At 36.3% G+C, this 17,656-nt stretch overlaps 1 protein-coding gene across 2 annotated transcripts in view; it reads right to left on the reverse strand.

The window, feature by feature from the left end:
• WASHC5 (WASH complex subunit 5) overlaps positions 1-17,656 on the reverse strand; it is a 28,766-nt gene that overhangs the window by 4,837 nt on the left and 6,273 nt on the right. For both annotated transcript variants that reach the window (XM_080582055.1, XM_080582054.1), the window contains exons 6-22: positions 16,689-16,881; positions 14,405-14,557; positions 11,793-11,906; positions 10,497-10,668; positions 9,762-9,889; positions 8,950-9,079; positions 7,715-7,827; positions 7,096-7,262; positions 6,418-6,493; positions 5,582-5,692; positions 5,328-5,468; positions 3,765-3,845; positions 3,003-3,104; positions 2,179-2,358; positions 1,346-1,470; positions 855-1,017; positions 39-141 (exon numbers count right to left, since the gene is read on the reverse strand). In XM_080582055.1, the coding sequence (XP_080438181.1) occupies positions 39-141; positions 855-1,017; positions 1,346-1,470; positions 2,179-2,358; positions 3,003-3,104; positions 3,765-3,845; positions 5,328-5,468; positions 5,582-5,692; positions 6,418-6,493; positions 7,096-7,262; positions 7,715-7,827; positions 8,950-9,079; positions 9,762-9,889; positions 10,497-10,668; positions 11,793-11,906; positions 14,405-14,557; positions 16,689-16,881 (2,252 nt within the window). The remainder of the gene's footprint in view (positions 1-38; positions 142-854; positions 1,018-1,345; positions 1,471-2,178; positions 2,359-3,002; positions 3,105-3,764; positions 3,846-5,327; positions 5,469-5,581; positions 5,693-6,417; positions 6,494-7,095; positions 7,263-7,714; positions 7,828-8,949; positions 9,080-9,761; positions 9,890-10,496; positions 10,669-11,792; positions 11,907-14,404; positions 14,558-16,688; positions 16,882-17,656) is intronic.

The following is a 17,656-nucleotide window of genomic DNA, read 5'->3' on the forward strand; positions in this document are numbered from 1 at the left end:
ACAACAGCTTTCTTCCATCTCAACCAGAAAGCACTTACCTATAATTCCTTTGAGAGGACTGACAGCATTCATAAGTGCTTTTAAGGTATCCTGTACTGTCCTGTCTCGTAATATATTTTTCTGAAACATGCTGAGGAAATTCTAAATAAAAGAAAGAAAAGTAAAATCCTCACATATGTATGCCATGCTTAATCTTGGTGGTACAACAGCCACATTTTCAACAGCAGTCTTTTGTTGGTAGAGAAGAAGCAAGGCAAGACTGTTTCCAGAGATTAAGAGTTGAGAAATATGTAGTTAAACTTTTTATTTTTCTGACTTACACTAATCAGTGCTAGGACAATTAGCAGATTCACCTCCTCAACACACATACCCACTGTAGCCAACAACGTATTCAATTCGCAAGGAAGAACTGTCTTCATCAATATTTGATTTTCTTTAAAATCTTTAACCAGAACAGATTTTTCAAAGAAAAAACAAACTTGCTTACACTCCTAGGTATTATGGAAAGGCATCATCGCATAGAATTGACACTTTATTCATATCAAAGTAGACACAAACAATCCAATTTTTCATTGATATCTAGACATAAAAAACAAAAGCTGACCTGAAGTTGTACACCTCTGAGAGGCATTGTCTAGCACATAACCTACACTGCCTAGCTCAATTCACTGAAGAGCAACAAACCCAATAATTATATCTGCAACTCAGATTTTACCTTTGGGTTTGAAAGCACATTTTTCAAATGCTTTTGATTTGAATTTGCCATTTCAAAAGTTAATTGGATTTTTATTTCACTAGAAAAGTCAACAAGCAGTAAAAGCAACATGAGCTTGAGAAACTGAAGTTCAAGTTACCTGCAGCTCCTTTACAATCATGAAACATAACAGCCTGTCTAAACCGTTGAGACCAAAGGTACCTAAAGTGTCTTGGATCTCTGAGAAGAGGCGACTATTGGTTACTTCCTGATGAGTTTTGATATCATACCAGGTGTTCATTTGGTCAATATAACACGTGATTCTAAGGAAAAATTAAACAAAGAAATAACATATTTCAGAATAAGCTGCAAATGGTTTTTGTGATAAGAGTAATGAGTCATCTTATTCTGGAAGACATTAGAAAGTCGCTCTGCAAGGGCTCATGCACAGTTTTGCTTTGTATACTAAAGTTGGAATTTTCTAAACTAATATTTAAAACATACAGGGCAGACTGGGTAAGTTCAGCTTTAGATGAAACTGACGATATGGCAGTCGAAGGAATGCTATTATATATTTCATTTACATACAGTGGTATTGGACCAATTCAATGCACGGAGCTAGTAATATGGCTTGTGATGTACAGTACTTACTTTGGGTCTGTGATCCTCAGGATTTCTCTACAAAGCCGACCAATAAAAGTTACAGACTCATCTACAGGTGTGAATTTTGGTATAGGAATATGAGTAGATTGGTACATGCTTTGCCAGTCTTGAATCTGAAAAATAAGTTTCAGTTTTTTGCAGTGTTAGCATTGCACATCCTAAATCTGCCCTACAAATTCTATTGATTTTGTTTAACTTAAAGGAGTAAAATGTAAAACAATACAGTAAATTATACAACGCAGAGTACTAAAAAAAAAACGTAAAAAAGCAGAGAACAGGTCTTATGATAAAGGGCAAGCAAAACCTAAGCGTGGAGGTTGAAAGAACTACCCCCACTCCTGCTCAGAATTCCATCTGTTCCTTTCTGCAGGAAAACTGTCTACCATTTTGTTTCCCAAATGTAAATGTATTCCTTCAACCACTTGGGAAATATCACAAAAAGAGCTGGTAACTACTGCAGTCTTCCTAAACCTGCACACAGATAGCTAAAGATAGATATAGAGAAGACTACTGGGATTCATTAGTTATTTTCTGTTTTCTTTGAGAAAGAGAGGAAGGATACTGCTCACTGGCAAGAGATATTAAAATATTTTGGTAGGGGTTCTTTGCTCTTATGTACAACCAATGCAGGGGGATGCTGAAATCATTCAGAAAAAGCTGGGGCCAAATGTTTTTCGTGGCAGATAACAGATTTACTTGAAGACACAACTCTGTGGAGCGTGCATGATTCATTACATATGTTCCATCACTCACAAGCTTGAATATCCCAATATAAAAGCATTTATCATCTTATTTTGTTCATTTTTGGTTTTGACCAGCACCTTTGTTCTTAAGAAGTTGTTGCACTCCTGTTCCACATTGTAGTTAATAATACGAGACACTTCCTGTTGCCAAATTTTTAGACCATATATGTTGACATAATCCTGGATATATTCAAACGATCGATGGAATCCATCCATTGTTGCTGCCATTTCTTTCAATTTGGGCATCAGTTCACTTGGCTACAGAGGGGAAAACAGAAAAAGAAAAACAGAACTGTGAGCAGGTAGAATACGAAGCAAACGTATAGGCTTCTAAATGCCTTTTTACACAACAATCTCTCCAGGATTTCACTATATTCCATCCAGAACTAAAAAACACTGGGAGATGCATTACAGGTTGTTTGATATCTTAAGTGATTCTTCTTATATTTTTTTCTAATAAAAAATTTTCTGTTTCTAATTTTTCTTCTAGGCTTCAATAATACTTTTGATTGATCTGGGAGAGAGGTTTAACAATCTGGACAGAAACAAAACAAGGAGTCATAATCCTTATTCTACTTTTTCTTTTTGTTTTTAACCTGGCTTGTATAGATATCACGTGTTGCCATGAATCATCACAAAGACAACTGTGAACTCACTATTCATAGGACACTTGGAACAGAATATAAATAGGTTTTTGAATTCTGTGCATTCTTACCAGTTCATAAACTCATTGCAACATCAAATAAGATTGAGAATAGCCTTTAAGAAGTTCAAAATGTATTTTACACAAAGGAAACCTGTACAGAAAATTAAGTATTATTTTCTAGAAAGTAGTACAATAAAAGAGGTGTCAGCAAAACTGAGATACATAAAAAATCAAATCAAATCAAGCTGTTACACACCTTGGCTCTAGGATTAAAGATGAGTCCCTTGTGAAGAGCTAGAGCTACCCGTTTTACTAGCTCCTTCCTTATTCCATCCTCTAGTAACTGTTTTGGGTCCACCTAAGTAGAAGAAACATTTTTTTCCTGAAAATTGGAAATGTATCAAAAATATGAAAAGATTTCAGGTTTACCAAGAATTATGTTAAATACTTATTTTCGGATAGGAAAGCAGTGCTAACGCATCCACTCTCCCACCAGTTGCTTGTCCAGAAGATAAATATTTATATGCTTGTACTAGATAATAAATCATTCCTTTAAGTTGAATGGCAAAGGTCTGTTCCCATATTCAAGCTTTGTTAATGATCCATTAAGAATGTTGTACAATTATAAAAAGCCAGAATACATTAAGAAGTATATGTTGCTTCAAGAATGCTTGCTTCTGGAGTCCTGAAATAGGAATCTTAATGTAGGTAGAGCAGCCTTTGCCAATGGAAGAAACAGCTCTTCAGAAACTCTTGCAGTCATTTTTTTTAATAGAAAAAAAAAACGTGTTAATTAAGGTTAAGGAACCTATGCACAATGAGAACTGTGGGTTCTTAATGACCTTAAATAACACAGTTCGTACCTGGATGCCATATCAGGCATCCCTGCTTGAAAACTAGTATGCAAGCTCATTTTTTTCTTGTCTTTTTGTCTTCTAGGTCTTGCTTAATGTGCTGAAATATCTGTGCTAAAGCACTAATTGCCAACAAAATGACTACTGAAATAATGGAACATTACCTTGATGATACCAACTAAAGTAGTTTTCATCATGAGGATACCTTCAGTGAAAATTGAAATTGCGTGGGTTAGCTTGGCAACCTTTAATAGAAAAAGAGGATACAATTTATTCAAGTGATTCTACAGATTCAGATAATCAAGCTAGAAAGATAATCATCTTCTCCAGTGGTAGCTTCCTGTTGCAGAATAATGCACTGATGCACTTTCAATTTTACATTTTGTTCTAAGCTTACTTATGTAGTGCAATAACAATCTATCTTCTGATTAGATCGATACAGATATGCTACCAGCAGGAAAGAATAGTATTTCTCAGCAGCTTTACAAAGATGATGAGAGAAAAGACCTGGCTGGCTATCTCGCATGGCTACAAAACATCATGGACAAAACTGCGCCTTGGTAGCTTTGAGCAGGCTAGGGGCACAGTTTGAAGTAGTTACTCTGCAACAAAGCCTGCTGCCAGCAATGAGACCACTTCACCCTTTCCACTGACAAAATACAGAAGCACCTTCACCAAGTATTAAATTATTAGGTAGGAATCCTTATGCTCAGAGTTCAGACAAGCCAGTCTTTTGCCTTTAAGACATTTACAACAGAGAATAGAAACAACATAGTTCAAACTTACAGCTCCACAGAAATCACAAGTGAGAAGTCCTTATGTATGGTGTTACCCTTCTCCTTCCTCAAAATTAAAGGAATGTTACTGAATACTGGCTCCTCCTCTACACCCCTGCCCCCCACTCACTCCTGAATAAGCTATCTTTACAGAGAGTTTAAGAGGGAAGTCCAAGCCTAGCATTCAGGTCTGAGTGTCGACTTCGTTAGAGATCACAACCTGTTTGTTTAAAACTCATAACACTTTGGCAAAAACTGGTGGAAAAAAGATGGCATCCTTACTGGTATTTGGGGAACTAAAGTATTTAGGGGAAAAAGTTTATTTGAGGGGAAAAAATTACTGGTCTACTCATTTTTTTTGCTCCTCAATCTTCTATGAAATAAAAAACCAAATATTTTTTTATGTTTGCTCACTCTACCAGACTGGTAACAGTGCAGAAGAAAGAAAATTCACACAGACAGAAATTTCAACAAGCAATACCAGCTTCTTCATCTGATCAAATCAACATGTCCCCATCCTCTCTTCACATTTGAAGACAGCAAAAGGCTTAACCCTGCTGGTTTATTCAGTCTTTAATTTTCTCCTTCTCCTGGAACAAGCATTTCAAATATGACGGCTTAATTTCAGACTTGGGTTTTTAGTATCACTCCCACCACCACCTAAATAAATCCAAGATCTCTACACTCTTTTACAAATATGTTTAATTTTCCTCTCCTTTTCTATGAGATCAAAAGTTGGACTTTCACAAACAGAAGAGAAGTTACTCATCTATGTTCAGGAAACCTAAGGAATTCTCATTTTAACAGTAGTTAGTTTTAATTCTTTCTCAGTCAACCAACCCAACTTCACTGTTAAAGTGTTAACTCTATGGAGCTGAACCTATTTAAACTTAGGCTAAAGTTGGCTACCCTTATGACATGCTTTTTAGGAATTCCCTATTTTAACTGCACCTCGTATCGTGGTCCGAGCTGAGCATAATCTCGTAGCTTATCCTTATCAAGGCGAGTGGGCACTTCAATAATATCATGAGTCTGAAGCTTTATAATTTTGAGAAGAGAAGTAAACATGCTTTCTGGAATTATCTGTAGAACCTTTGTAAAAGAGAGACAAGACAAATAAAGTCAGTATGTTCTCCAAAAAAAAATAAATCAATTGAGGAAAGGTAATTACAGAATAAGACAATTATGTCTCTTCAAATGCCTACCTTTCTTACATAGGAAACCAACTCGCCAGAATAATACTGCGATACACTGAGAAGATCAGGACTGTTGGCTTGATTGATACGAAGAAGTGGCAAGTCAAGAGCAGAAGCAAGCTAGAAACAAAGTTAACATTTTAACTTCACCTCTGCTTTCCTAATATAAATTAAATGCCTAAATTTTCTTCCTCAGGCTCTTAAACTATACCTTGAAATAGTACATTCTTCCTAAACAGCAGTGTTACAACATCAGATTTGCCAATAAAAAAGTAATACATATATTTTTTGCTAAAATGTCAGAAAAGTTCAGCAGTCTATAATGCTACATTCCCTGCATTCATTTTCCCTAATCTTATCAGTTATGTGAGGTATTTTCCTTCTGTAATTTTACCCTTCCCTCCCCACGCTTTTTCCCATTCATGTTTCTACAGAAAATATTTTCATCTGATGCCACATCTTCATCGTGGCAGAAAAAGGGCACAGCCAACCTATCTTTTTTAATTCCTTCAGTCTCCTCTGATACATATGCAGAGAATTCACCCTTTGGATATGATGTCTCCAGCAAGTAACTATAATGAGGAGAGCCTGGATGACGAGACTGATCTGTCTAATGGTGGCAATGTTAACTGGTTGTATAGATATATAAAGATACATAACTGAATTTTATTTTCTTTAAAACTAACCTTGAGTTAATGTAATAATTTAATTCTAAAAAAGCTGGATATAGAAAATGTTGGTAAAAGAAAGATTTGAATCACTTGTGACTTCACAGCCTTAAGGCCTATTTAACGAATGCTCTGGTAACCAAGTGTTAAAGTCCCTTCATTTTCTTTCACACTTACCTTTAGAAAAGTAGCTCTGAGTTTAGTTACCATAGATGGACTGACTCTTATGCTTTCCTGCATAATAGATGTAAAGCTGGGGTAGGAAAGAGAGAAAACAGATCAGCTCTTTCCCCTAAAACTTATTTTCAGCTCTTAATTCATAGGTCACTAGCATGGGAGATGTGTGAAACTTTACTGAAGGAGAATTTTGGTCTGAAGAGCTACTGACTAGGAAAAACTCTACGATAAAGGGGGAGATGGGGCAAAAGAAGAAGGCATCAGTAACAGCCAAACTAACGGAGTAGCAGCTGAGCAAAATCACACCTTGGAAAAGAAGTTCTGTAACATTTTTGTCTGTTTTTGGTTGAAACAAGAACTCCAGTATCTTGGAGAACACTTAACTATACTAAAGGGTGGAGATAGAAACTTAACAAATTGTTTTAGTTGGAACAGGGTATAAACCAAAAAGTTACGGCATTACTTAGCCTGCAGCTAACAACGTGCCAAGGGTGGCTGTTAATTCTTATTCAAGTTGGTAAGAGCAAAATATACTCAACAACTCATAGAATACTTTCAGTTGGAAGTGACCTACAAAGGCTATCAAGTCCAACAGTGTTATAAAAAACATTTACTCATGTTATTTCCTAAAAGTTTCACTAATGATGACTTAGAAGAAAAAACCTCGTGCTAAGATACCTGTCAATTAATTGCCAAGCATAAGAAAGATCACCAACTATCTGCATGGTGATCAAGACCTCTTCTTTAATGTTGATAGTTCGGATCATCTGATGAAGAAATCTGCGGGTGTCAGCCAGAAACTGGCAAACTTGCAGATTATTTTCCAGCTGGTGAAACTCTTGGACCTGTATTTAAAAACAAAAAAACAAACAAAAAAATCCCCTTTTTGTCTATGCATCTTTAAAGACAACCACATTAATAAAATAAGTAAACTGATCTCTCTCTTCCAGGCTATGATACAGTAAGACACTTAACAAATCCTGGCCTACAATTTTATTTTGCTTTCCAAATTACCCTCTCTAGCTTCAAGTGAATTTATTTTCAGTATTTTTAATAAAATAGTAAGTAATGTTGACAGATAATGTTTAATATTGAATTAATTTCTCCAGAAAAATCTTACTAATCAGCTGTAGGTGGCATGATTTTTCATGCAGTATTCCTTATTTTACAATTATTAGGTCTATAGGCAAGTCCTGACGACTGTATATGCAAGACTGCAAAGATCTATAGACTTAACATATTGTTAAAATGAAGATTTGTCTTGTAATTCACTTATCTCAAAATTTCTCTGCCATACCTCCTCCAGTGCCTGTATGAGCTGCACAGTTTTTCTGCCTGCTGCAGTGGAATCATCGTAGTTGAGAGACATGATTTGCTTGGAGATTTCTCTGAACCAAGCCTGAAGATTTTCTATGTAAGAACAAGTAAAATTTAATCAAATCTTTGCAAGGGCAGTAAACAATAAAGACACCAGGATTTTGCTAGACAATAAGAAGAACAAAAACATTCAACACTATACATACAGGACATTATTTACAATGTTTTCATTTTACTTCTACAATTCTAGCCTTTCCAGACACAGACTTTTAAAGGAGCAGATGCTTAGGTAAGTGTCACACAGAACATTAAAAAACAATTATCAAAACAAATTGGCATAATAAAACCTATTCAAAGAAGATAAATCCCTTTAAATTATGAAATTGTGTTTTATAAATGGTTTTACAATGTCAATTATCTTGGCAGCAGCCATTTCTGTGTTTTAGCTAGAAGTTTGCTGACATCAAGATGATAGAGGGAAAGAATTCAGTAAGGTAAGTCTGCTTTTATATGGAAGAAAGTGATAAAATTGTCTTTATTCTAAATTTAGCTATTTTGGAACAATCACTAATACCGCCCTTACACTGACATTATGCAGTGTTTGATCAAATGAGACAGTGATCTAAAATTCTCATTCTTATACCAACTCAGGAAAAAAAAAAAGAAGAGGCTTCAAAAAACAGAGCAGGAAATTTGGAAATACAGATTCATGCTTTTAAGTCATTTCCTTGGAGAATGTCAAAGATTCAGTGCAGAAGAGAAGTAAAAGAAGCTTTAAAAAAAATGCTGATACAACAAATGCAGGACATGACTACGAAAAGAATGAAAGGAGACCTTAAAGCAACCCCATATTTAACAGATATGGTTTTCCCACTCTTCTGTACATAGAACAAAATAACGTCAACTCCGTTACACATAGAAAAGTGCAATGGCATTTTGTTACCTTACCTAACATCTCTACACAAAGCAATAAGAAAAAATATTTAAAAATATGTCCATCTAAATATTAGGTACGTAAACACGGCTTACATATGGAACATATGCAGTAAACCTAAGTAAGACAGCATGTAAGAGATGTCTGTGTCAGCTGAAGGATATGATTTTTTTCATTAATATCAGTATTAGCCTCGTGTATTTTCTTTCAGTATTTGTTTAGAAGTAAAAAAGAAAATTACTTTTTTTCCCCCCCCCATCAGTTTAGTTTTTAGTAATTACCATTTTTCTCTACTCTTGTAAGAGGTTTAACTCCTGAGAAGACATCAGCAAGTTCAGTCATCCTTTCAGATCCCTCTTTTTTATAGTTCTCCCATTTTGTTTGTTTTTCTGACAGCATCTGTTTGAACATCTGTTGAAAACAAAGCATTTGATAAATGAAACTGGCAAGAAGGCAAACTACAATAAATGAAATGAAATACTTATAACAGATGGAACTGATTTACAGGGAGTACTAAATAACTTCAAGACCTCACCAGAACAGAACATTAAATACAAAGTTTAAAGCATTGAGAAATACAGCCAGTGGGATGTGCATATGGTGATAGAAATTAACTGAATTAAAAATATATATATGACAGATATTGTTGGCATTTAGTCAGTTATAGAATTATCCAGTAACTTTTTTAGCTTAGAGATGCTAGAAGACTGATCTAATTTTGAGTTATACTTTGCATAGTCATCTCAATCTATACACAGAAACTCAATCCAAAGGAGCATGGAACTGAAGTTAAGCATGCTCGTATGTATTTTACCAGATTAGTACCACAGAATTAATGGGGAGTGTTTTTACAGATGGCATAAATTTATATATAGATGTAAGAGTTTTCCTAGCAGCTTATTCTCAACAGACATGGGCTTTCTTCTTTGTTTTAAAGAAAGCCTGGAAAGAGAAGTATGGGAGGATAAAAAGTTGTGCAGCATTCTCAACATATTTGAGTGTGCTTTATTATCGGGATATTCAGGCAAAATCAAGTCTTCAGCTCTGCTCTGCTGCTCAGGGGAAAACACTGAAGAAAGCAGCATCACGTTACCTCTTTCAAAATGAATTCAAATTGAGCTGTATCCAGAAGAAGCTGGAAAAGGATCTTGGGATTGTACCTCGAGTCTGTTAGAATTTGATCCTTTATCTGGCGGAGACGTTTATTATTCGGATCGCAAGCTGAAAATGGAAGGACAACATTTCTCCACTGCTACAGAATTTGGCCAAGCATTTAAATCTTTGTAGGTGCAACGGAAGATCTCACGTACCAAGAAGTCCCAAAGACAGCACAGGCATTCAATCAAGAGTATACCTAAGCAGGTAAGTTTACAGATCCAAACTCATGTCAGAGACATTATTCAACAGTTATCAGAATAAAACCTGTGTTCTCAAATAATTAATTACTAATATATTAAAAAGCTGGCTATTGCTTTCATTTTAGTGACACATACAATTCTTAGAATGATGCTTCAAATGATAAGGCACAAGATAACATTCCCGGACTTTTTCTGCAGAATATTATTCAACAGGATCATGACTTCTCAAAGGTTCTTTTTACACCTATACGTAGTTTGCAAGATTTAAGGAAATGCATGTGTGTACTTTTCAGCCAAAGATTTTAGGAGACTGTTAACAAAAGAAGAGCTCAACAAACTACTGAAAACAGTTAATGAAATTCTGCTGATTTCAACAGTAGCACACAGTGAACTTCTCTTAGGACCTAAGATGAAGCACGAGTAGAGCAGGATCGACAACTCTGGAATAAAAGTCTGGCACGAGGTCTTACCTGTGTCTGCAGTGTGAAGCATCAACCAGCGGATTGCTACGTTGCAGTCTCGTAGGCAATTCAGCAGCTTGGGAATGTTGTCCAGCACCAGCTCTTCCCTTAGACAGCCCTCTTTGAGAAACTGCTGCACCTGAGTGTGCACCCGCTCAGTGACCGCAGCGTACCTGCTTGCCTTAGAATACACAATGCTTGTGTCAACATAATCCTTGCCTCAAAAGGAATGTGTCATGTAAAATGTGGCTGGGGCTTCTAAAAACTTAAAGGATATCAGATCAGGAAAGTGATATAAAAAAAATCACTGTCATTTCTAGTAGGCAACATCATAAACTGCAGCTACATAACAATGAATGCGAAGTATATTTCAGGATCTTTGCTCTACACAAGAATGTTTCAAAAATGCAGACTTGTGAACTTCAAATATATTCACTTACATACTCACTAGAAATCATTCCTAAAAATGGTGATAATAAGAAAGAACAGAACAAAATTTACTTGAGAACGGGATATACTTGTTATGAATTAAGTGCCAGTTCTACTTAGCAAACTCTTTCCCTGAAGACTAACAAGAAATGTCTGCTCGCATTCCCTAAGTTTAGAAAACAATGTATAACATGGTTCTTCTAATCAGACACTTCTGTGTGTTCTTTTCTGAGCACTTGGTTCAAACTCTAAGGAGGCATTTAAACAATCATCAGTCCAGCAAAATCCCCCAATTATTGCCTGGTTTTACAAACAGGCCAGTATTATTCACTGTTTTTTAGGCATAGAAAAATAATTTCACATAAAAAACCAACAACTACATTGCATTATACAACATTAAGGTATCATTCTTTTAAAGCAGGTGTTTTTTTCCAGATTATTGTTTAGCTAATCTGGGAGGCACCATGTACAACTATTTGGCTGAGTACCACATTATCAAAATGAACGTATAACTTCTAAAACATTTACCTATGGAAGACCAAACACCATAGTCAGCTTAAGGTATGCCATACTGAACAAGATGGTGTTGCGCGCCAGCATCTGTTTTGTCAAGTTGTGACCCAGGAACTTTTAGGGAAAAGGGAATCTTCTAGCCTCTTTTTCCACAAGAGGAAGTAAAATAAGAAATGATAGGCGTACAAGATTTTGAGACCCTGAAGTATTTTTAACTCAGTTTTTTTACAAAAGTTATATACTCAAAGTATTGTACTTGAATACAATTCAAACAATTGTACACAAGCGAATAAAAATATAGATATTTGAGATAGCCACACAGCCTGAAATCTTGCTAAAAATACTGAATGCTGTCTTACACACCTGCTCTTTGACATTTGAAATATCCAGCGTGTAGTTGAGGGCGGTTTTAGCAGCTTTGTAGGGCTCCCATGCTTCTGCCAGATTTACAGTGATTCCCATGTAAATACTAATAACCTAAGCAGAAAACAAGAAGCTGTGTTTACAATTTTATTAAGATGACACTTTTCATTTAGCAACACGAGTAGAGAGTTATATGTTGTAGATATCAATAGGAGATAACTAAACTTTTTTGGTATCTGTATTCTTTGCTCCAGAGTAGGAAGAAATGAAATGAAATACAGTTAATTAGTTAATTGAAGCTTAGTTCTGAAAACAAGCTGACAGTTTTTTCAGTCACTGTGTCTGATCCTTGGTCCCTATTCCGCCCTCCTGCCCATGAACTTATCACTTCCTTTTCATTTCCAAATTTCCATGTTCCTGTGCACAAGGCTGACAAAAGCAAGACTGACTAGGGAGTCAACTATGACAGAGAAAAAAAAACAACAAACACCTAAATGAATCCTCCTCTAAGAATGCCCAAAGTGCCAAACAGAAATCTAACGTCTTCCATCGCAAACACAAACAGAAGGAAGCTATGATTCCACACTCTGATCTTTAAGGAACAAAGAGAAACGGTTTTCAGACCCCAAGATCAAGTTTAAATGTGATTAAAAAAACTGAATTGTGGTTGCCTTGCAAGTGTTTGTAAGATACATGATTAAAAATGGAAGTCTTGGGTGACTGACAGATGAAGGATACACAGAGCTTTGGCATTATCAGCTTCGTCACACTATTACTCCAACATCTGTCCATCCTGGAGTGATCACACCTAGGGGAACACTGTCAACCACTGACCTTTTTCTAAAGTGTCAAAAAAAGAAGCCAGAAGAGGCAAATAGGACATTGGTCTGCTGATAAGATCCTTCTAACACTGCTGAAATAAAGCTCATTGTTTTCTGCTGACAGTTCCTTAGAAGGTTACAGTTCCACTGCTAAGACTGATCTGAAATGCTTCTGTATGATGCAGCTAACTCGTCCATACCTGATCACAAGACAGGCGTTGTATCAAAGTAACAGTTTGTATAATGAAGTCAAGAGAATAAAGATGCTGGCATACTCAAAAATTTGAGTTCTCATCCCTAATACAAGCTTACAGTTTTTCAGAAAAAAAAAAAAGAAAAAAACCTGACGAGTTGTAATGAGCTTATGTTAAAATAGGCAGCTATTGCAGTTTCTTCACTCCTTTCTTCACTGTTCCACTAATGGTACAGAGGAATAAAATTTGAAACCAATGTATATACATAAGTGAATTTCTGGTTTCTTTGTGAAGTCTGATTCCCTTTGATATAGACTACTTGAGGACTCTATTGTTACATGCCAGACTACTTCACTAACATTTTTTTTTGCAGACTAAGGCTTCTAAATCTTAGCACTGAGATGCACAGAAATGCCCTTTTGATCACTGCATCTTACCAGTCTATAGAAGCAAAGCCTGTCACTGTGCAATTCTAAGTTATTTGGACAATGGCATGGAATGTGTCCTCAAACAAGTTTTCAAACAACATGTGTGTGGGGAATTTGTTGGAGAGCATGCCTGCCATCCAGAGAGGCCTTGACAAGTCAGTAGAATTCACCAGCAGAAAACAGAGGAAGTTCAATAACGTTAAACACAAAGTCCAGTAGCTGGAGACAGAAACAAACCCTTGCAACAGCACAGTCTGGGAACTGACTGCCTGCTTAATAATTCTGCAGAAAAGGACCTGTGTGTCCTGGTGGACAAACTGAACAGGAATCAGACACACAGCCTTATGACAACGAAGACTCATCATACACTAGACTATGCCAGCCAGACTGTGGCCAGTAGATTGAGGGAAGTGAATATTCCCTCTAGTCAGCCTTCACGAGGTCCCATTTAGAGTAATTTGTCTATGTTTGGGCTCCTCAGCACAAGACAGACATGGACAAACTGGAGTGAATCAAACGGAAGGCTACTAGGATGGGACCCACAATGGAAGGGAGCTGAGGGAGCTGGCTTTGCTTATAGAGAATGCGGCAAAGGGATCTGACGGCAGTCCTCCACTATCTAAAGGGAAGTTAGAGATACGACAGAGCCAGACTCATCTCAGAGGAGCAGAGTGAAGTCAAGAGGCAATGGTCATGAGCTGAGGGAAATTCCAGTTGGACAGATGGAAGAAATTCCCCACCATCAGAGTGATTAAACCTCGCCACAGGAGCCCTGAGGCTGTAGAATCTTAATTTTAGGGATGTTGAAAACTCTACTGGACAAGACCTGGAGCAACCTGATTTTACTCTGAAGCTAGCTCTGCTTTGAGAAGGTTGGACTAGAAGATGCCTATATGCACCTTCCAGCTGACATTTTTTTTGTGATTGACTTTACCTTGGTGGTATCAGAATGTCGTTGAGCTAAGCATTTCAAAGGATAGCTTTCCGTGCTTACCCAGAAGGTTTGACTCAGATTGCCCCATTCTGAACAAAGTAAAACTTCACCAGAAAAGAATAAGAACAGATTGTTTTAGAACATTTTTTTCTGTAATTCATGCTGTAAAAACTACGTATATTATTTCTGTAACAGTAAATCCAGAGAACAGCTTTAAAACAAAATTAATTTTTACCCAATTATCTGGGAAGTATTTGTCCACTATCTCTCTCATTTTTGCTTGCTGTGTGTGCAGAATAGAAGGGTCAAAGTACAGAATCACATAGAGCATGGCAGCCTGAGTAGCCAGGGCAGTGCTGCGGTGTTCTGGTAAAGGATAGGCAGAAACCTAGGAAAAGGGAACAAAACAAAACAAGAATATAATACACAGCCATATAAACCACTTGCAAATATCATGAGGCACATTGAAAAGTAATACATGCATATTATATAGTAACATATATTATATATAATATATCCTAGAGGATATATATTATGTATTCTATCCTGTATATTATATATAGGTTACTATGAGATAAAGAGCATATGCACATAAGTGGGACACGTTTATACATGCAGTGTATTTACCAGATATATTTTACAGAATATAAAAGTTGACTGTGTAGATATCTTCTAATTTTAACAGGCTACCACAAGATATTACTGTGCTGTACATGGGTCAAAGGAGGGATGAACCACAGAGCTTAAGATGATTTGAAAGGAGCAGAGCTGGAAAAAAGTATTACATAAGGACTGGGGATGCTGTAGTTCATCTCACATAGAAACAAGGATTAATTTAATAAAAGAGTAATTTAATAAAAGAGACAATTAGAATGAAGATAATTTAATTATTCACCAATTCTGTGTATCAGCGAGACCAAAAAGATTCAAATTATCAACTGAAATTTCATTTTAAAAGTACCTAGGATGATATATTAAAAGACCTCCATACTAATACAAGAGTTGGCATTAAAATCATATTAAATAAGACATAACAATTTGTCCTTAGGAAAACTGTTCCCTGCTTTTATTTAGTAACATCCTAATTTTATTTAATTTTGTCTAGTTACTTTATAAGGTTCTGATTTTTCTTACTAGTCAAAAATCTTGAGACTTCTGCCTATTGCCACTGAAAATAGGCTGCAAGTATCAAAGGAGGTAACAATACAGACATAACGTACTTCAGTAAAACAAGCTCCATTCACTTTGGGTTGAACTGAAGTTTTCTACCCGAATTTAACTTTCTGAACTACGTTGGAAAAAGTGCATTAATTATAACCATGCTTTATAATGACTATGTAATTATAACGCTTTGTATAGTAACATTACTGTTTTTCAGTAAACATTATTAACTGCAAGTACTATAAAAATAGAAATCACAAATGTTTATTGCAAAGGCAGTAAGTCAATAATATTATATAAATAAGAGAGCAAGTAATTTTGAAATAAAGTATCAGCTCTAAGTAAGATTTCCAGATTAAGAAGTACTTTACAAGAGTACAATCTCACTAACACTTCCTGGTTTCTTACTAGAGACATAAATATGTCATAAAATGGGCTTTCTTTGCTGCTTGCTAAATGCGTTTATCTGTTTCATGAACTTTCCAGCGTTTAAAAAAAATCTGCAGTACAGTACCTGATGAGGCATTTTTCCCCTTTGAATGTCAGTATGTCTGTCCACAGTTTGAAAGCACTTTCAGTAAGGTCTCTACTTTTATATTGCTACTCCTACCTACAGATTTAAGCCTTTGCTTGTTTCTTCTATCTTTCAATAATCTTCAAACACAGTTTTTCTGGCATCTACGTACTGTTTCAGTCATCCAGGGTTCACTAAATGTGTGCCAAAAATTACAGAAAAAAAGATTGTTCGTGCTACAGACCAAACTCTGCTCAAAAGCAAATGTTTTGTTAAAGCTCTCTCAAAGGAGTCATATTAGAGGAGACTGAGACATTGTTCATACTTTGCTTCTTTCGTTTTGTTTTTCCCTTTATTAATTCAATTATCATAGTTAAGAACTGTGACATTAGGGTTTCTTTTTAATCAAGCTATCTACTAAGGGATGATAAATCTCTTTGTAGTAACTAACTAAAATAACAGCAATCTCTGAGGGGATTAGTTATTAAGAGTGACCAATCATTTAAGATTTAAAGACATTAAAGAAAATGGGTGAGTTTTTTGTTTGCTTGTTTTTTACTGTGAGGTTAGTCACACATTGGAATGGATTGCCCAGGGAGGTTCTGCCTTCTCTACCCTCTGGAGATATTCAAAGCCCAACTGGATGTTGTCCTGGGCAATCTGCTCAAGCCGACCCTGCTTGAGCCAGGAGCTCAGACTACATGACTGCAAAAAGTCTTTTCCAACCTCCACAATTTGGTGATTACATGATTTATTTTCTTCTGTGCTTCATTGTTGAGTAGCTTACCTGAGAAATCATCTGCCAGTCTACTGTAGATGCCTCTTTTATTTCACAGTAACTTACCTGATTATAAATGTCGTCTGACCGCAGGCGACCAATAACCATGCTGATGAACGTTTCGCTTATGGGTACCCTGCTGAAGTAGCTCTCAGGGTAGTTTGGAGGTCTTTTAGCTCCAGGTTGACTCGAGTACCCAGTGCTTCGAAGCAATTTACAGATATCATCTAAATTGGAATCAGCAGAGGATCGGGCTGCACTGTTTTACAAAAGGAAGGAACAAAAATTGAGCTCTATGACCTAGTTATTTCCTCCTTTCCCTTCCCTTGTAACCATGACCTTCCTCCAAGAAAACAAATCAGATATTAAGGTCTGGAAGATTTTTGGCTGTTTACCCCATGAATACAGTTTTCACCATTATAGGAGGACACTGATACACATCCATACTGAAATCCCAGATAAACATACAAAGCCCAAACAGAAAAATGAACTTTATACAGTGACAGAAAAAGCAGCTTTGTATTCAGGGGAATAGTTTTGTTCTGTTTCTTTGTTTCTTCCACCTGCCTTTTATAATTCTGCTTGTTGCTTCATTTTTGCATTCAACAGTCAAAGCAGCACAGGCAAAGGATTTTTAGTTAAAATTTTAGTTAAATTATGTGTGAAAGGATTTGCACTTATACTCTTTGAGACCCTTCCTGTCATACAATGATGCTGTCAGTCTACCTGCGAAATCCCATTACTGATTCCACTTACCCAGCACTGTAACAAGAAGCCTGACTTGCAACACATTTGCAATTTAGATACTCAGGACTTTTCACCAAGATTCGCTCACATACCTACGGTACCTTCACAGCTCACACTCGCAATGCTAAAGCTTTAGCTGAAAGCTTATTTGTCAGTGGACTTCAACTCTCTGTTGTGATAGCATGAAAAATCTGTTGCCGCAGTTTTACAGCCAGACCTGCAAAAACAGCTAATGCAAGGAGCTCTATTGATATTTATAGAGCTCTGCAAAATTATCAGTCTATCCG

Source organism: Anser brachyrhynchus, assembly GCF_964034855.1.
Source record: "Anser brachyrhynchus genome assembly, chromosome: 2".
NCBI lineage: Eukaryota > Metazoa > Chordata > Aves > Anseriformes > Anatidae > Anser > Anser brachyrhynchus.